This window comes from Podarcis melisellensis (assembly GCF_964234715.1).
Source record: "Podarcis melisellensis genome assembly, chromosome: 10".
Lineage (NCBI taxonomy): Eukaryota > Metazoa > Chordata > Lepidosauria > Squamata > Lacertidae > Podarcis > Podarcis melisellensis.
In genome coordinates this window covers 2289725-2309861 of record NC_138542.1, presented here as the reverse complement: position 1 = coordinate 2309861, position 20137 = coordinate 2289725, and the positions used below count along the sequence as shown (strand labels likewise).

General features: G+C 43.6%; 1 protein-coding gene and 1 long non-coding RNA gene across 9 annotated transcripts in view; one reads left to right on the top strand and one right to left on the bottom strand.

The window, feature by feature from the left end:
- The window catches only part of FRMD4A (FERM domain containing 4A), a gene marked incomplete at its 5' end in the record, with an annotated part of 413106 nt that overhangs the window by 352738 nt on the left and 40231 nt on the right, over positions 1 to 20137 (top strand). For all 8 annotated transcript variants that reach the window (XM_081927637.1, XM_081927636.1, XM_081927641.1 and 5 more), the window contains 3 exons: positions 7246 to 7322; positions 12236 to 12374; positions 17054 to 17195. In XM_081927637.1, coding sequence (XP_081783763.1) covers positions 7246 to 7322; positions 12236 to 12374; positions 17054 to 17195 — 358 coding nt within the window. The remainder of the gene's footprint in view (positions 1 to 7245; positions 7323 to 12235; positions 12375 to 17053; positions 17196 to 20137) is intronic.
- LOC309379074 lies at positions 10351 to 12229 on the bottom strand. The gene is made up of 3 exons (XR_014172347.1): positions 12024 to 12229; positions 11574 to 11630; positions 10351 to 11182 (listed from the first exon to the last, which is right to left on the bottom strand). It is a non-coding gene; the product is annotated as an uncharacterized lncRNA (long non-coding RNA).

The following is a 20137-nucleotide window of genomic DNA, read 5'->3' as shown; positions in this document are numbered from 1 at the left end:
GATGATGTTTCTTGGAGAGGGTGAGGCAGAGTTCACTGGGTTTTGGAGAGGAAGATTGCCAGTGTAAATACTAGACGTAGGTGTCACTTTTTTAAAAACCCAAAGGAAGTTTTTGCTTTCCTTTTGAAACACAAAACAGTGCCTGGTCAAAACCTGATTAGACAGTCTAAGGGCCAAGCACACACCAGAGAGTGGCTCTCCCAACACTCTCTTTTTTAATTGCTGCCAATTTGAATGGAGATGTCCATGGAGCAAACAGCCGCCTGCAAAAGTGGAGGAGACATTTTGGACAGGAAACCAGGGTAGGGGAAGAAAGGATTAAACAGCCCTTCCTTCTTTGTCACATATTGTCAGGCCCTGCGGGTGCATTTCATTAAAAACATAAAACATCAGGAGATCTGCACTTATCCTGCACTTTCTGCATGTGCTGTAGTGTGACCTTTAGTCATTTCTTAATGAGATCATAAGAATAAGGAATAGCGGCCTCATGTTGAACTCCCAAGTAGACAAGTGGCCACATCAGATGAACCAGACCAAAATCAGCTGCTAGTGTCCTTCCCAGATAGTTTGCCTCAGGGAAGAAACTGTTGTTTAAAGAGACATGCTCCTCTTAGTTATGATGAACCACTTCCTGGCTGCATCGCCCAAAAGAAGCTTGCATGATCAACCACGTTATACCCAAGTTTACAAGAGGATACTGGATTCAGCCTCAGAAGCAAGTCCTGGGAGTCCATTGTCATGCTTGTGAAGCAGCCTGCTGCCGCCCTGTACATTTGAAGCACATTCAGTGCACATGACTTCTTTCTCAAAGAGTGCTGGGATCTGTAGTTTCCCCCTCACAGAGCTACAACTCCCAGCACCCTTAACAAACTGGTTTTCCGCTGTTGTGGAGCTGCCCGTTGGGGAACATCTGATAAGCTACCAAGCAACTCCAGGACTCACCCAAACACACTTTGAAAACATCTACACCCATTTTAACTGCATTAGTTTCCCGTTTTCGTTTGTGTGGCTTGTTTTAATCATGGGGAAATGCTTGCCTTGAACAAGGCTGGAGCATAAGGAGCTGCCTCATACCAGCTCAGTCCATCCAGCTCAGTATTGTCTACACTGACTGGCAGCATCTCTGCAGGGTTTCAGACAATGTCCTCTACCAGCCCTACCTGGACATGCCATGGATGGAGCCTGGGATGGTTTGCCATGGAGCTTCAGCCCCTCCGTTCTGTCTCATTTTGGGGTGAAGCATTTCATTTTCCCGCAGAACGGTGGGGTGGGGAGGGGGCCTAGCAAGCAGAATATTTTGTTTCCCCACCAGCTTTAGCTGTGCCATGTGGGCAACTGCAGAGCCCAGGCGTGGGGGAACTCAGCAGTCTTTGTTGTGCTGAAAGCAAGACAGGTCCTTGGTAACTATTCCAAGCATCTGGAGTTTTATCTGGAGAGAGGGAGTTTGCATGCCAGAGGGTCACAAGGTACTATATACTCTCTGTTCCTTCCTTCCCACTTCTCCAATCCCCTCTTTTGCACACAGGAACTGGAAGCTTTCACAATGCAAACATCTGGCATGTTTTGAATTCCAGTGTCACTGCAATAGAGAGAGGACAAACTTGCTCTTATCTTTGTTGTTTGGACCTCTCCTCTCATTGTGGCAAATTGCTTAGGGCAAACCCAAAATAACTTGTGGCTAAACTTGTGAGTCGGAAGGGACAAGTCGCTCCATCTCCAATATAGTCCCAACATTGCCTGCATTAATGAGGGCTGAAATCTCACTGCTATCTTTGGAGCCTCTCCGAAAGCATTCATCTCAGAAACCTGATGGTTTACGATGGTGTCAGGGATTAATCAGTGACAGAGATAAAAGAGAAGGGCACATTTCAGTTTCCCATAATTTTGGTTTCACGCTTGGCGAGACTGCTGGAAGTGTGGGAAACATTATTGTATGTTCACTCCCATGCTATTACCAGAAATTTCATACACTAGAAAGGTGTACCTAGGTTGCTCCCATTTTGTGGAATGATATCCCTATGGAGGGACGTAGGTGGCGCTGTGGGTTAAACCACAGAGCCTAGGGCTTGCTGATCAGAAGGTCGGCGGTTCGAATCCCCACGATGGGGTGAGCTCCCATTGCTTGGTCCCAGCTCCTGCCAACCTAGCAGTTCAAAAGCATGAAATGCAAGTAGATAAATAGGTACCGCTTCTGCGGGAAGGAAAATGGCATTTCCGTGTGCTGCTCTGGTTTGCCAGAAGCAGCTTAGTCATGCCGGCCACATGACCCGGAAGCTGTATGCCAGCTCCCTTGGCCAGTAAATCAAGATGAGCGCTGCAACCCCAAAGTCAGTCATGACTGGACCTAATGGTCAGGGGTCCCTTTACCTTTACCTTTACCTCCACCTCCCTATGGAGACCAGGCAAGCACTGACAAAGAGATCCTTTTGCAGACAGCTCAAACCATTTCTGTTTGCCTTGCCATTTCCTGGCTATTGACACTGAGGTTTGCCCTGCAGCTGTAGTTGTTGAAATGGTGTGACTATTTGGATGTTTTAACTGTTGTTTTTTTACTGATTTTAATGCTTTAAAGTATATAGTGAACTATTTTGGGATTTTTATGTTTATAAGTGAAAACTGGCAAGTAAGTTTTTTAAACAAATAAATAGAACACAAGACCATAATAATTTTCTTGCTGAAGGAAACAAAGGTCTAATCCAGGTTGTCTTTTCTAACCTCAGCCAAATGTTTCTGGGAGCTCACAAGCAGGACATCTCCCCACCCCACTGACTGTGCCCAGTGCCTGGTATTCAAAGGTAGACTCCCTCTGGACATGGAGCTGTACATTTTACATTAGACTTTGTGACTAATGGTTGTTAAACCCTATCTCTCCTCCATGAAATTGTCTAATCCCCTTTTAAGCATCTAAACTGGCAGCTGCATCTTCTAGCAACCAATCCCACAGATTAACAGTTATGGCTATGCAAACACCACACATGAAAAGCACCCCTCATAAAAATATAAAAAATATGCCATGGGAACTGTAGTTTGCCCTTTAGGGAGCTAAAATCTATAGTTCCCAGGATTCTTTGGGGAAATAGTGTGCTTTAAATGTAGGGTATGTACACAGCATACATTTTCCAGGAAAAGGTACTTTCCCACTCCCAAATCAAATTAATTGATTGACCAAAACTTCTGAGAGTAGGGAGGAATTACCTCTATCCCCTCCCAAACCACCGTTCAGAAATCTACCATCATCTGTCATCATGGTGGAATCTAGACACATATAAAAAACAAAGTGAAAATGCTTTTATAAAAAAAAAATTGGAAAATGTATTGAATTTGCCATAAGCTCACCATTGCCATCTAGTGCCACATTTGTATAATGCACTTAAAACGTTATATTTGCAGCTGTATGGATGAGTCCCATGTCTCCGCATAGCCATCTTTTTTTCTAAACCAAAAGCTTCAAAAACTTTAGCCTCCCTGCTCATCAGTTCTCTATTCCCCCCCCAAAACACGTCTGTCCAGGCCCACACACTTTGTATCCCACAACCAACCATCCATGTACAGTCATCCCATAGCGAGACTTGATGACACCAGTTTTAGCTGCTCTACCTGGGACTGCAAAATGAGGGAGTGTTTTCAAGAAATGGAGAGGCAGCAATACATGGTTAGTTGGCTGTGGTACTGGCTTGTTTGGGCCTTTCTTCATAGGAGAAATATTGCACCCCCTTGAATGTTTTTAGGCTACAATCCTACATACCCTTACTAGAGAGCAAGCCCCCTTGAACTCAGTAGGATTTAATTCTGAATAGACATGCCTACGATTGCACTGTTAAGTCTCTGCAGTCATCTCTTTGGGAATGTGGAGATCCAGGGCAGGCTGAAGTCACCTGTGAGTGTGGACCGTGCATGTTTCATGAGTGTGCAACTCATTCCCAAATAAGTGTGCCTTAGCAAATAAGAGAATAGCCTTCTGGAATGCTAAGAATGTGTACCTTTTCCTCAAGGGTAGACAGTCATTTTGGCATTTTGCTGACTCAGTGGCCAGCAAAGCAGGATGTATCAGTTGCATTCTTGCTGTTCACTGACTTTACAGTTGCTCAAGCAAATGGATTCTTTTATTTGTCATTCACCATCAAAGGGTTAAATAATCCAGAAGAGTGGAGGGGGCAGGGTAAGAGCAGCTTGTGAGTCAGGACCAGTTATTCAGTTTTGCTCCTTAGCCCACTTAGGAATCTACATTCCAAAGGCTTATCTGAGTTTCTTCATTGAAAAAAGCAAGGTGGTCTTTGAAGATCTTTGTCATTGTCTGTTTCATAGAGGGTAGGATTTGTGCCACCTATTCAGTGTGTTGTAATAAATGTGGAAGCAATTACTTTGGTAGCTTTTCAGAATACCTGTAATCCCATGATCACCCAGGCATTCCTATGATCTATGAAAAATGTTTCAGCACAAAGTAAGAAGAGACCAAAATCTTATCTAGTCCAGCATCCTGTTTCTCACAGAGGCCACCAGATGTCTGCAGCAGCACTTATAAGCCCCTAAAACTATAAATTCATTTGTTATTTGCATGTAATCAAAGTTAAAATTGGAATTCTGTTTGACAGGATGCATTGCTCTCTAACTATCCCTGCTGCAAAGAAAGATAGATAGAAAGATAAACAGATAGAAAGATAAACAGATTGATTGACTTGAACCACAATCCAGCAAGATTTGTCTGTATTCAGAAAACGTTTTGCAGACATTCACCTCTCTATAGCACACAGACATAAGCATGCTGGAGGAAGGGCATTGTGATGATTCCTTTCTGTTGGGGTTTGTAAGCTGCTTAGAGATTTCTGTTGAAATAGGAAGCCATATATAAATTAAATAAATACCCAGCACTCTATGTTGCAGCTGACCTGCATTGTGTAAGCATTGCCAGAGAAATCCTTGACAGCACAGTATGTTGTTGTTTAGTCGTGTCCGCCTCTTCGTGACCCCATGGACCAGAGCACGCCAGGCACTCCTGTCTTCCACTGCCTCCCGCAGTTTGTTTTTTTTAAAAAAAATTATTAAGGTTTCAACAAATTTTATCATAACAAACAAAACAAGACAACACAATAACAAACAATAAACAATATAAAAAATAGAATTCAAACAAAAATATATAAGTTCAACTCTTAATTTCATGTAACTTACTTTCCCAACTTCCTCACACCTCCCTTTTCTGTATTCCAATTTCCAATTTAGTTTCAGCAAATTCTTCCTCTATTTTAACTGATTTTAATATTGCTTAATTTCTTTTAAATTAACCATTACCACTGCTATCCACTTACCTTCTAATCCCCCATCATTGATTAATTTTGCTGTGTTTCTTTACTTGTTACTTATAAAACATCTTTGCACAATCCTTCCAACTTTGTCACCAATGCCGCACTATCTCTATATCCTGCATCACTTTAACATTCAAATAATTTACAATGCTTTTGCCTCCCGCAGTTTGGTCAAGCTCATGCTGGTAGCTTTGAGAACACTGTCCAACCATCTCGTCCTCTGTCGTCCCCTTCTCCTTGGGCCCTCCATCTTTCCCAACATCAGGGCCTTTTCCAGGGAGTCTTCTCTTCTCATGAGGTGGCCAAAGTATTGGAGCCTCAGCTTCACAACCTGTCCTTCCAGTGAGCTCTCAGGGCTAATTTCCTTCAGAATGGATGCATTTGATCTTCTTGCAGTCCATGGGACTCTCAAGAGTCTCCTCCAGCACCATAATTCAAAAGCATCAATTCTTCGGCGATCAGCCTTCTTTATGGCCCAGCTCTCACTTCCATACATGACTACTGGGAAAACCAGAGCTTTAACTATACGGACCTTTGTTGGCAAGGTGATGTCTCTGCTTTTTAAGATGCTGTCCAGGTTTGTCATCGCTTTTCTCCCAAGAAGCAGGCGTCTTTTAATTTCGCGGCTGCTGTCACCATCTGCAGTGATCATGGAGCCCAATAAAGTAAAATCTATCACTGCCTCCATTTGTTCCCCTTCTATTTGCCAGGAGGTGATGGGACCAGTGGCCATGATCTTCGTTTTTTTATGTTGAGCTTCAGACCATATTTTGCACTCTCTCCTTTCACCCTCAATAAAAGGTTCTTTAATTCCTCCTCACTTTCTGCCATCAAGGTTGTGTCATCTGCATATCTGAGGTTGTTGATATTTCTTCTGGCAATCTTAATTCCGGCTAGGGATTCATTAAGCCCAGCCTTTTGCATGATGAATTCTGCATATAAGTTAAATAAGCAGGGAGACAAGATACAGCCTTGCCGTACTCCTTCCCCAATTTTGAATCAATTAGTTGTTCCATATCCAGTTCTAACTGTAGCTTCTTGTCCCACATAGAGATTTCTCAGGAGGCAGATGAGGTGACCAGGCACTCCCATTTCTTTAAGAACTTGCACAGTATGGCCTGCCCTGAAAGGGAAGCTCAGTCCATCTGTGTTTTCCATGTGCTCTTAACAGGTGATCAACAGGTGATCTACCATTGCTGATTGTCACCTTTATCCCACCAAGGAGATTCACAGCATAAGCAAGAATTCTGAGTGCATATTAATTTGCTGGATGGGGAAAGGAGAGCATAAATGCAGCAGGGTGCTGTGCATTCCAATTCATTCCCAGTTCTGGTGTAGCTAATCATGCACTAGTTAAAAAAAAAGGACTGGAGAAAGTATGGACCCTTTTGGCCTCTGGTAAAGGGGATTTTCTGTTATGTTCATGTGTGGCAAAGAAAATGTATCTTGAGTCTATTTTCCAAACAACATGGGTCCAGTCCAATCAAAATTAAGCATCATTAATTTCAGTGTACTCAACTTTCTTTTAAATCAAGTGGTTGGTGTCAATTTCCTCTTGAAATCGTTGTCCGCCCACCTTCGAGATGCCGAGGCGGCCCCTTGGCCCATTTCTCTCCCGCACACAGAAGGGGGGGCAGAGCGGCCCTTGGAGGGCGCGGCCTCGGCCCGGAGCCCGAGCCGGCTGGCCCAGAGTCCGGCTGCTCCGCCGGCCCCGACTCGGACTGGCGGAATGTCTGAAGGGTTTCCGAAGGAGGCAGCCAGAGGATTCTGGGGCGCGACTCGGGGCGGGCGAGGAGCCAGTGGGGCGCCTGGGGACAAAGGGAAGCCGCGGGGGCAAGGCAGGGCGGAGCCGGGAGGCAGCCCGTCGGCGCGCCGAGGAGGAGGAGGAGCAGCAGCCCGGGCGCCTCCTCGCTCAGCGCGCCGCCCTCTTTCCGTCTCCCCGCAGATCTTCCAGTGGAGGCAGCTGGAGAACCTCTACTTCCGAGAGAAGAAGTTTTCCGTGGAAGTGCACGACCCGCGCAGGTAAGAGGCGGCGGCGGCGGCGGGCTGGGAACTGGCTGCCTGCCGGGCCTTTGCCGAGCGGGCAGCCTCCGGGCGCTTCGGCGGCGGCGGCGTCCTGCTTTTCGGCGTCCGCCTGGAACGGAACGTGCTGGGCGCTGCTGGGTGATTCCCGGTGGAACTCCATCATATTCCATTTTCAGGCGCAAAACGCTCAATCTAAATGGTTCTTTCTTGTGTTTTGTTTGTTGCAGTAACAGGGAGGGGGGAGAAACTATGTCTAGGCTTGATCCTTTCTGTTACTCTAACCCATGCTCTGTCCTTCACGCCGTCTTTTCGTTGTTTAGTATATTGATTTTTCATCTACTGCAGTCCTCTATAATGTTTGTGTTAGCTTGCGTTCTTCACTCCTTTTACGCTGGTCTTCATTTTGCGTAACATAAGCAACTGCCCAGTGCACAGAAAGCTTAATTGCATGGGGGGGGGTGGACTTCATTTTGCATAATCACTACTTTGGTGACTGCCGCTTTATGACAAGGTTTTCCCAGGACAAGCTGCTATCTGTAACACACATGTAAATATTTTGTGCAAATTGGTTCCTGCAGAACTAACCTTTTCCCAAAAAAACTTGGCAACTGAAAGCCAGGCTCTGTTCATAGTTCACAGTGTAACCGGAGTGCAGTAAATTTAGTTTTGTCTTTCAATTACATCCCCTTTTGCAAATCAGATTTGTGCTCTTCTGCACAAATGACAGAATCTAGTGCTCCATTCCAGCACAGAGAGATCGGATGTGTGCTGCTGACAATTTATTTGCAGATTGGCAGCCTACAATCTTTTTCATGTTTACTGTACATTGCCAAGATCTATACTCACACAGGGTTTCAGTATTTCCACATTAGAAATACAATAGGCTATAGATTAGAAATGTGGAAGGCAACAGTTGCCTGGCAGGTATATTTTAATTATATATTTTACATTATGACTAAGGTGCTGGTTCTTCAGAATATTAATTTGGGACACAGTTCACCAAGGCATTTTCCTCTGTAAGCTTGATTGAGTAAATGTAAGGAGCACAGCAGTTTCAGTTTCAGTTGCACAAGAGAAGTTCCAGGTTGACTGTTCCTCTTGTGAATAGCATTAAAAATGAGTGACAGCCCTGCAAACAGCTGATCTGTATATATAATTGGCAACTTCATTGATTTTACCACTTGCCATCTTCTAGGATCAGACCTTTGGGAAGTGAGCTTTATATATCATAAACATCATTTACATTGTAGAAATTTTCTGTTCTGAAACTGTTATTCTATTCTAGTTGCATGCAGTTACACTGAAATAGTCATCAAGCTGAATGAAAAAACCAAACACCTAATATCTATCCATATATAGAACACTATTACTACTAATTTATGTTACGCTTGGGACCAGTTTACCTATGAGGTCACCTTTGCTGCACAGATGCCACATAATATCTGCACCACATCTGCGAGAACTTGCTCATTTAGTGTGGCAGCAGTGGCACTTTGGAACTCCCTGCCTATTGATATCAGGAGGCGCCTTCCCTGTATTCTTTTCAGCGCTTCTTATTTAGACCGGGCTACCCAGATGTTTAGACAGTCTGTATGAGTTTTAATTTGTTTTAGCTTGTTCTGTTGTGGTTTTAACTTTTTGTGTGTTTTAAATTATGGTTGTAATTTTTAATGATATTTTTAAAGTTTTATCTTTTTTGTAAACCACTTTGATTTTTTCCCTACAATCTTGTGGTAAATACATTTTATGAAATAAATAAATAAATTATTCTGTCAATTTATGTACAATGAGATTACCAAAACCCTGCTTTGTGCCTAATGAAGAATTCTCTGGTTACAGATAGGTAGCCGTGTTGGTCTGCCATAGTCAAAACAAAAAAAATTCCTTCCAGTAGCACCTTAAAGACCAACTAAGTTAGTTCTTGGTATGAGCTTTCGTGTGCATGCACACTTCTTCAGATACACTGAAACAGAAGTTACCAGACCCTTCTATATAGTGAGAAGGTGGGGAGGGGTATTACTCAGAAGGGTGGTGGGAATGGGTGATTGGCAGATAGCTGTGATGAGCCTGTTGACGACTCTTAACGGCTGCAATAGGTCTTACAGGAAAAAGCAAGGGGTGAGAAGGTGAAAAATGGCTTTGTCATGTATAATGAGATAAGAATCCAAGGTCTTTGTTCAGACCAGGTGTCTCCATGGTTTTAAGTTTGGTGATAAGTTGCAATTCAGCAGCTTCTCTTTCCAGTCTATTTCTGAAATTCCTTTGTAGTAAAACAGCTACTTTGAGATCTTGTATAGAATGTCCTGGGAGATTGAAGTGTTCTCCTACTGGTTTCTCTGTCTTGTGATTCCTGATGTCTGATTTATGTCCGTTTATTCTTTGGCGTAAGGTCTGGCCTGTTTGTCCAATATAGAGAGCTGAAGGACAATATAGAGAGCTGATATGCCATCAAATGCCAACAGTGTCCTTCTATGCCATCAAATGCCAACAGTGTCCTTCTATGCCATCAAATGCCAACAGTGTCCTTCAGTAGGAGAACACTTCAATCTCCCAGGCTCATCACAGCTATCTGCCAATCACCCATTCCCACCACCCTTCTGAGTAATACCCCTCCCCACCTTCTCACTATATAGAAGGGTCTGGAAACTTCTGTTTCAGTGTATCTGAAGAAGTGTGCATGCACACGAAAGCTCATACCAAGAACTAACTTAGTTGATCTTTAAGGTGCTACTGGAAGGAATTTTTTTTGTGAAGAATTCTCTGTATCTCCTAAATCTGTCTGCTCTTTGATCAGCAGAAATGCAGGAGCCTAGAAAAACGTAAGCTGTGGCACTGGGTTCTAGATTCCTATATCAAAGAGTATAGTTCAAAAAGAAAAAATTCTAGTTCCTAGGGCTGCAAAGATAGGCTTGAGGGTGTGTGCTTAAGTTAGCGCTAGAATTGTCGAGTTGGAAGGGACCACGAGGGTCCTATAGTCCGGCCCCCTGCAATGCTGGAATCTTTTTGCCCAGTGACGCTGGGATTATGAGTCTCATGCTCCACTGACTGAGCTACTCTAGTTCCATATCCTGTTTCCGGTAACAGGCAACCTCAAGTCCCGTAGAGTTCGCAAGCAGCAGGGCACAAAGGTGAGAGTCGTTGCCTGTTGCTGATCTGGACACTGGGGGTACACTGCCTCTCCACATGGAGGTTCAATTTAGCTGGCAGGCCCATTGGTAGCTCTGCTCTCCATCATGATCCTGTGATCCTATGATAAATGGCAGTGTCCCACAGGCAGAGGAGCGTGGTGCCTGTTTGCGTATGTGCCAACGAAGTGCTGTCTTTGTGTGCAGAGTTTCGAGGTGCAGCCAAGGTCCAGAACAGCAACAGTTACATCTTAGGCTAGGGCGGGGGGAATAAGTTATACCAATCTTTTGGCATAAGAAGCGACTGTGTACCTTGGCAGGTGCTAACTGAAATATTATTCAAATTATCTCGCCAGCGTGTCTGGCTCCTGGACCCCTTTTTTCCACACTGTCTGGTTCTTCCATTTTCTGTCTTATCCACCCCTCCTATAACCTCCACATTACCTTTTTAATTTATATATATATAAAATTTTCCATGTCTCCTGTGTCTTCATGTCTAATTTTCTTGGGAAACTCAAATTCCAGTCCGTTTAATGATCCAATTTGGTGCAGGGAATAAAGCTGAAACCATCCCAAATGTAACCGTTGTCATGCTGCGATGAAGAGCCAAGTCTGGGGTGGCAATTTTATTGCTGACTATGGGGGGGGGGTCCCCCATCTCTACAATAGTTACTGGCTTAATTTCAACCTCATTTTGTCAACTGCCTTTTCCTTCATGGTAACTTTCCCCATCTGGAAAACAGAAACAAAATGAGAGATAATTCCAAGCATTTACAGGTTAGAGCTGCAATCCTAAACTAATTTATAAGGGTGTCCATCCTATTGAACGCAGTGGGATTTATTTCTGAGTAAAAGTGCTTCGGATTGCTGTGTTGACATTCAAATAAAATTAAAGTTTAGCTAAGTGGGAAACAAGAGAGTCTAAGTTCCAACTTTCCCAGGAGCCCAGCCCTTTCCCCCTGTGACTCTCCCACTTATTGCAGAGTTTCCATGTAGGCACTACTAGTTTTAAGTTATTTATTAAATTTCTATGCCACCCCTCATCTGAGGACCACAGGGCAGTTTACAATATAAAAACACAAAAATACATAACATGGTAAGAAACAAAAACATATGAGCCAACCTTTTCATAGAGAACTGCTGGAGAAGCTCAGCTGCTGCTTTGGAACTCTGTATCTGTCTGAAAAGCAGGGCAGAGACCTATGAAAACATCGAATTGACATTCTGTATTACAGAAGCAAATAATTTTTATATGGTTATCCCATCAATGCAGAGTCATATGAACCATGTGTGTTGATAACAATACTTAACACACTATTGGCATCTAATGAATGCTAAATAGCAGAAAAATCAGCCCCAGTGGCAACTTGAATTGAAACTCCACCTCAAATTTGTGAGAGACAAAGATATTTGGCTCTTTTAAAAGCAGAGCCTCACATGCTATTGGCAGTTTAAAAAATAACAGAGCGCCTCATGACATAAATGCTGGAGCTCTGGCTTTGGTGCTCAGGCAGGTGGGTAGGAGGTTTAGTTCAGTTTTTGTGCTTGCTCATTGAGGTTCAATGAGACTTACCTCTGTGTAGACAAAGGTAATATTGCAGCCTAAATTACTCTCATCCATGGTGTGGCTCGTTGTTTCAGTTGCTCAGAGATCCCCTATACCTATCCCCTTAATGGTCTTCTACAAAATGATTGAATGCAGAACTTTTGGAGGTGGGTCGAGATAGGCTGCACTTCTCTTTTCAAGTTACAAGTGAATTGTTTGTTCTTTTCCTGCTCTCCCAGGGCATCTGTGACTAGAAGGACTTTTGGACACAGTGGCATCGCTGTGCACACGTGGTATGCCTGTCCTGCCTTGATAAAGTCCATCTGGGCTATGGCCATTAGCCAGCACCAATTCTACTTGGACAGAAAGCAGAGCAAAGTAAGATTTTTAATTTCTATTATCTTCACAAAACAGGTGTTACATAAAGACTACGGTTATACACAGATGAAAGTATATGCGCCAAATACAATCAGAAATCAAAATATATGTAGACGTCTGGACACACCACCGCAACTCCAGTAGCACAGCGGACGTCTGCGCATGCCCTGGAACTTCCTCTCCAGACCCTGCAGATCAGATTTTTGGGGCAAACGGGGCAAGGAGAGGAAACGGAAAGTCCCATTGCATGAGCAAAATCCTGGTTGCACAGCATTCGGTGCAATACCAATAAAGAAGCAAAAGATTTCAATAGAAGGCTATATCTTTTTTATAAAATGATCATTCCAGTAATTTACAAACGAGGGCCATCTTTTCTTGATATGTAAAGCAACCATTTGATGACTAGGTCGGTTTCTCCAATGAATTTAAGACGAACTTAATGGGTCAGGCCAACAGCCTTCTAGTCAGCGGCAGAGCATGTCTCCACACCACCCGGGGTGGGTCAGTGTGCACGTGCGCATGCACACGCCAGGGGCAGCATGAGGGGTGGAGGACAAATGGAAAACGCACCCCCCTGCCCAGCCCCTGCTGCCATGGGAGCGACACCAGCTGGGAGGGACATGGCTGTTGCATCCTCCTGGTACGAGGCTGGGGTTGAAGAGCGCACAGTTGGTGCTTCCCCACACTGTCCCAATACCTTGCCTGAATTCTAGTTCCAAATAAATATATCAAACTAAATGAATAATTTCTTAGGTTTCAGTAAGGCAGTTCTTACAAATACATGTACACTCTGCATTAAGTCTTGTAGCAAATGGCCCTGCAACTTCCCTTCATGCTGAGACATGCATAAGAGACCTCTAAGCACTCTGAACTCTTCCACCGTTGCTCATTGTCTGCTTTGCCTATCATGTGGAAATGTACAGGGCACTGGGGCTTTCTGAGAGAAGGCCCCAAGGTGCAGAATTCTTGCTGCATTAACTTCTTCCCAATACTGAGAACCATTTCTGGTCATGCAAGTCTTTAGAAACAATATGTCCTTATGGACTTGCACAGGTTCTCCTTAGATTATTTTTTCTTATGGACTTTCTTCAGCTTTATGATGCATTTTTTTTACAATGGGTATTACATGTCCTGGGTCCATTTCAAATAACAGAAGATAAGTTCTGCAGCCAGTGGTCCTGGTAATGTAGGTAGTGCCTTAAATCGGGGTGTGGAACCTGCAGGGCTGCACTCATTTCCTCAATGTAACAGTCAAGTGTCATTCACCCTTCCCAGGCCAGTCCTGTGGTTGTGTTAGGAGTGGGGCTCCAATGAATGTTTGTTTGTTTGTTTGTTTGGTGCTGCTCCTTCCTGATTCTGGACAAAAAAAATGTGAAGGTCCTGAAACACATTGGAGTAGTTCCTGTTTAGGAACACTGATTTTGCACCCACCAAACAAGGTGGCATATTTTTATCAATGATCAGCTCTGTAATTTAGATAAGGAACTTCTAAAAGCTTCTGACAGATTAGATTGTTCTCCTATGGCGGCCTCTTTATAGATTCTGAAGATTGAACTGTACACACAAGCAGAGCCTTAAATTATTTCTGTTGGTACAAGGAAAGAAAGAAAAAAGGAGTTCTAGGCTCAGGACTTAAAGCATCATGGGGCCTACTTCATTCATTATGTTTTAGGAGCATAGCTAAGATGTGTTTAGTGTGCAGCTAAAATGTAAATGTATGACTATAACCAATAAATATTTGTATCATATGGGATCACTTGTTAGAAAACCAGGTTTGCCCGCATATTTCTCTGTACATTCAGGAAGAAGCTTACATTTGTAGGTACTGGTTGCGACCGTTTTAGGTGTGTCCAATTGATGCGCAATCGCCAAGGCACGGGTCCTTTTCGACCTGGAAGAGGGTGGAAGAGGGGCAGGGCATAATGGGGTGGGGCCTGCTTATGCACTCTCTGCTGACACAAGGGGGGTGGTCTGGGCAAGAACCCCTGCATGAAATAGTGGCCGCCTTATCTTTTGAGTCCTTTTTGCGCGACAAACAAGTCAAGTTCAGCAAGTGCCTCCAAACCAGCCATGCGCCTGCGCAAAGCTGGAGCCAGTCACTGCTCTGTGGCACTTTGGCCCAAATACCTTGGAAGTGGAACCGTCAGTCCCAAAGCACTGACAGTGCCGCTTGAAGTGTGACTTGGCTTGCCAGGCTTTGTAGTAGCCACACTCCTCGTTGTGAAAAGCTTGTTTTGGATCAGTTGTTTCCTTTTCTGAGCCAGGGCTCTCCATCAACAGAACTTGTATTGGGGGAGAGGTTGAGGGAAGAGAGACACAGATGAGAAGATGAGGAGAAGAAATGGGGAAAAAAGAATGAAATGGTCATGAAGGAAGCATGAGGAGAGGGAAGCCAAGAGAAATCAATGATGTTGAAAATAACTCCGTTTAAGTCATTGAAAATTGCACCTGTAAATCCCTACAAGACAAACGCATCAATAATAAAGGCTGCATATTTATCTGTGAGTGAGCCCCATTGCACATAGTGGGACTTGTTTCTGATTAAACATGCTTGAGACTGCAATGTAAGTAAACTTAACAATAAATAGTCAAGGCTCCTCCAAAATGCTGTCAGGGAAGCCCTTCGCCAGCTTGCTGCGCTCCAGAAGTTTCCGATACAACTTCTATCAGCTCCACTCAGCATGGAGTTATGGTCCAATACATCTGAAACGCATATGCCTGGTGAAAGCTGCTCTAAAGAGGCACCCAGAGAGCTGCAATGCTCCCCTCCTCTTTCCAGCCCATGTCAGAACTACCTACCTTCTTCCCACAGGTTAAAACAGGCAAAAAGAAGTGAGGGGGGGCAGCTGCCACGACCCCTCTCTCCTCTCCTAAGTGGCAACTCCAAGTGGCAAGTCAGAATTATCCACAGAGTTTTGCCCTCGTTTCCACTTCTTTTTCACACTAGAATATGACAAAGAAATGGGACTTCTTTGTTTAAAAATGACTAGCACAACAGAGAGAAAGCTTTACAATATTAGGCCGGCAGCTTCTGCCCCCTTTGATTCCCCTGCAGGCCCTGGGAGCCCAGGTGAGAGAATGCCGAGAATGAAGGGGATTCTCAGGCAGGTGACATGTATCCTGTAAGGAAAGGAAAGTGCAAAAAGAGAAAAGAATCAAAAGCGTGGAGGAAAGTACCGTGTATCCATTCTCCTGCAAGTTAAAGCCATAGGAATGTCAAGAGTGCAGCCAACTCTGTATATTCAGAAGTTTTCTAACATTTCAGGGCTTGATGGTGTTTCTGAATTGCCGTGGTACTAAAATGTCTGGCAATAGATTGTTCAAACTTTTTCTTTCTTCACAATTGCTGACTTCTGAAACTAGTTCTAAGGGCTATACAAGATGCTTAGTAAATGTTACAGTAATAGCACAAGGAGGAGGTGCTGCTTTTTTAAAAAAATTGTAGGTTCTTTTGAGGTAGTTTTCGTTGTTGTTACAGATGTGTTTGATTATGAGGAGCAAATGGCAGACGCTATTTTTCTTTATGTCACTTGGGTGGCAGTTTAAGTAAAAGTGAGCATCAGGGAGTTTATTGTACAGATTTAACTGTATTGTTTTAAAAAGGAATGTCCAGGGATGGGCTGCATACATATTTGATTATTGTGCTATAGTGGCAAATTTGGTTATTGGACAGATAGAGTTGGCACAGTCCTTGGGTTGCTCCAAACTTTCTTCATCACTGATTCAGATTACAGTGGTACCTCGGTTTAAGAACAGCCCTGTTTAAGAACTATTTGGTTTACGAACTCTGCAAAACCGGAAGTAGTATCCCGGTTTGCAAACTTTACCTCAGTCTTAGAACAGAATCTGAACGGTGGAAGGGCACCAGCGGCGGGAGGCCTCATTAGGGAAAGCGCACCTCAGTTTAAGAACGGTTTCGGTTTAAGAACGGACTTCAGGAACGGATTAAGTTCGTAAACCGAGGTACCACTGTACAAAGATGAACTCAATGTATTGCTCCCCTGTGACTAAGTCATACATTGTCTTTGTGGAATGCCTTGCTCACATTTGTCCATAAATGCAGGGGCTTTGGAGGACCCCATGCATGTGAGAACTCAGGATGAATGGAGCCTCACTCTGGAGCCTGCTGCTTAGAAATTGCTTTGCAGTCTGTTGATCTGTGACAAGTACAGTACAACATTATCGTCGAACTGATGCTACTTAGTCCAGGATATAATCTTAAATAGAATATCATTAATACTGAAATCTCTTTAAATTTTAAAGTAAGCCCATCATATGACATATCATAGTAAAGCTCATGAAGTTCTGAAAAACCCAACATTTTTAGTTTTGAAATATCTCAATTCTGGGCTGAACCTTTAAGGTTTTTGTGTAGTCTGGCAAGGCCAAAATTGTCTTTGTTTTAGAATTCACTCCCTCATAACTTAAAAACGGGATGAGATTAAAAAAAAAGATTTAAACTTAGTTTTGATCATTCAACAAGCGTACAAAATATTAAGAAAATTGGATGATATGAGGTAAAAAAAATTGGATCACTTGATATGCTCTTGCTTTTTTTGAAAGGTTGTCATAAGTGGGTAGTTCACTTATTGGTGATTCTGGTAACCGGTGGAAATTCTTAAGATGGGGGTTTTGTCTGATGGTTGCTATACCACAGATTTCTGCTTTCTTTCCTCCAGTCCAAAATTCATGCAGCAAGAAGCCTGAGTGAGATTGCCATTGACCTGACTGAAACTGGAACTCTGAAGACCTCCAAACTAGCCAACATGGGAAGCAAAGGAAAGATCATCAGCGGCAGCAGTGGGAGCCTTTTATCATCAGGTATGTCCCTTGGTGTTGCAGAGTTGGTCCCTCAGTTAAAGGGAAGTGCAGATGACAAATAGTTTCTGGGCATTTGAGTCAAGTGTTTCGGACTGGAATCATTGTTCATGTTGTGTAAAATGTTGAACTGCTTGTCGCATTTGGGAAGTCTAGATCAGGGATGTCCTCTCCCAAAGAAGCTAAACAACTCTGGGAAATCCACCCACCCATCCCACGCATGCTCCTCCTCCCAACGACAATTGGTAGATCACTGCCAGTTTTTTTATACTGGGAGTAGATCACAGTCTCTTGGGAGTTGGACATGCCTGGTATAGATTGTAGTTGCGAGACGGCAACAGGACCAGGAGCAGCTTCCAAGCAATGTCTGCCTCTGCCAAGAGTGGTGGCCATCTGCCAGAGTTGCCTCATTTTGTAGCGCGCGTTATGGGAGAATGCCTGCCAAAAGTGATGGCTCAGAGATCTTGTTTGCTTTTCAGCTACTGACACCAACCCTTAGTGTATATGACTTCTCAAAGCAACAAAAACCTCTACTCATATGGAACTTCCCCTTTTCTCTGCATGCCTGCTTCTATAAGCCTTGGATTTTCATTGGATATGGAGATATTTCTTTCTTTTTTTTAATCACACTTACTTTTAAAGAACTGGGGCAAGGCCTGTTGGCCCCCCCCCCTTCAAGAAAAAGTACATCCCACCAAGAGTAAGAAAAAACATCATGATGGTGAACAGCATAAAGCCAACCATAAAACTAAATTTATAAACAAATCCTAGAACCATTAAAACATCAGTAATAACAACAGAAAAAACATAGTTCACTTTCTTTTTGGACATCCATGCCTCTGATCTATGCTCCGAGGCAGGCATGTTCTTCCCCAGCTGATGCACAAGTGCTTTTAGAAGCACATTTACAGGTACATTGTGGTGCTCACATGGGTCCTGTGAACTGACAGGTTTTTTGCAAATGGAATCATGTGCCTCCATTGGAGATGGATCAGGACCATAATTTTCTTTCATAGTGGTCCTGGGCTTATTAAATGCCTGTCTGAATAGAAAATCATTGATGCTGGCTGTAGACTGATCTACACTGGCGCTATCAGCCTGGAAGGCAGCATCGCCTCACTCAAGAGCGGAAATACCAAATTGCCAAATACAGCAAGCCCACCTTGATTTCCATCCATAACATGCCGTAGTGGAAATGCATGTCAATGGGCCCATCACACATTTCTCTTCCTCTGGTCCACATAATTGGCTGCTGTGAGAGGTTGTGTGACACGATGTGATAATGTCATGACATGTGTTTCTTGCTACAAATTATTGGGGGAGGAAGAAGACTAGGGGCTTCCCATTTTTGTGTGAAAACCTGTGGTGTTCTTCACATTCTGTTCATTCCTCAGCCTCTCACAAGTTGCCTTCATGAGCATGTTTCACATCTGGCTGCCAGCCTGGCTCCAAGCACCCTTTTGGCAAATCCAAGGCTTCATACATTGCATTTTAGCCTTGGTTCATGTTATACAGAACTTGCTTTGATAATTTGTTAAAACAAAATTTTGAAAATAAAGTTTTTGATCAAAATGAAATATGATCTGGAAGTGATGATCCTGTGACACACACAGCTTTCCTGCGGGATAGATTCTGCAAACAAATTAGCAATGCCCCAGCCAGACAAATTCTGAGTGATTTTTATCTGAACGTAAGAGTTAAGTGGCAATAGATATCTGTATCCCAGTTCTACTATATTTTGTACAGAAAATCGATACTAGAATCGGTCCACAACCAGCTGTCAGAATGTAAGAGGCTCTAAGTCTCCACTCGCCACTTTTTATCAAGGGAAGCCTTCCTGCTTTATTGAGAAGCCTAATGTGGAACACATGAGACAAAGGCTGGCAGCAACCAGAGCCAAGAGTAGAAGGTCTGTTTCTAATTCTGTGTCTGCCTGACTTAGCTTCATATTTTGTCCTGTCCACAAAATGGCAGTGGTTGTATTTCTGAAGGAAATTCTGTAGGGCACAATTCTTTGATATTCTCAAATGATATACGGTTCTGCAAGCGCAAAGTATTAGAATATTACAGGGGGTCTCGTATATGTACCTCCCTACACACACACACACACACAGAGAGAGAGAGAGAGAGAGAGAGAGAGAGAGAGAGAGAGAGAGAGAGAGAGAGAGAGAGAAGTGTGGAAGATGTTTTACGGTCTTGTGAAAGATCTACAGTAATAGAAATATGCTGCACACGACTCCTGTTCTGCTTGTGATTATAGAGGGAAATGTGCCCACTGGGAGTACACCAGCTCACCAAGGGAATTTGTATTAACCATCAAAGATCAGCAGATCCTTAGAATTTCATCCTTGCATAGTTTCAGAATACACACTGGTCCTACCTTGGAAAAGTTCAGCAAAGAATTACACTTCCAAGGTACATTAGCAGAGTGGTACCAGAAGGGCTCCCACAAACAACTCTGCATTTTTTAAAGAATCATTTGCTGGAATAGCAGTGGCTGCAGAGCTTCTGATTTAGTCTCGGGGGGGGGGGTATCTGTTAAGCCTCCCCTCCCCCACCCTGGACTCTTTAAATTAGATAAGTGAAGCCCAGGAAATACTCAGTGTCTCCATCTGGAATTCCTGTGCTTGTGGGCAGCATTCCTGCATTTATAAAAGTTACATACCAGTTGCAGTGTTCCTTTTCTACGTGATTGCATTAACTTTGTGTCCTTGGGCAGAACTTGGCATGATGGTGGCTGAGTGTCTTCAAACCTGCATTGCTCCCCAACCCCTAATGCAACTGGGTGGGGAGCTTTAAAATGGTACGGCAGGAAGCTGGAGAGAGACAATGAACCTTTCCTCTTTTTGCTACCTTCTTCCCTGTAACTCCTCTCCTAAAGTCATCATCTCCTAGCAGGGTTTATTTCCAGGTAGGGCAGGAGTAGGAGATCGTGGCACAGTACC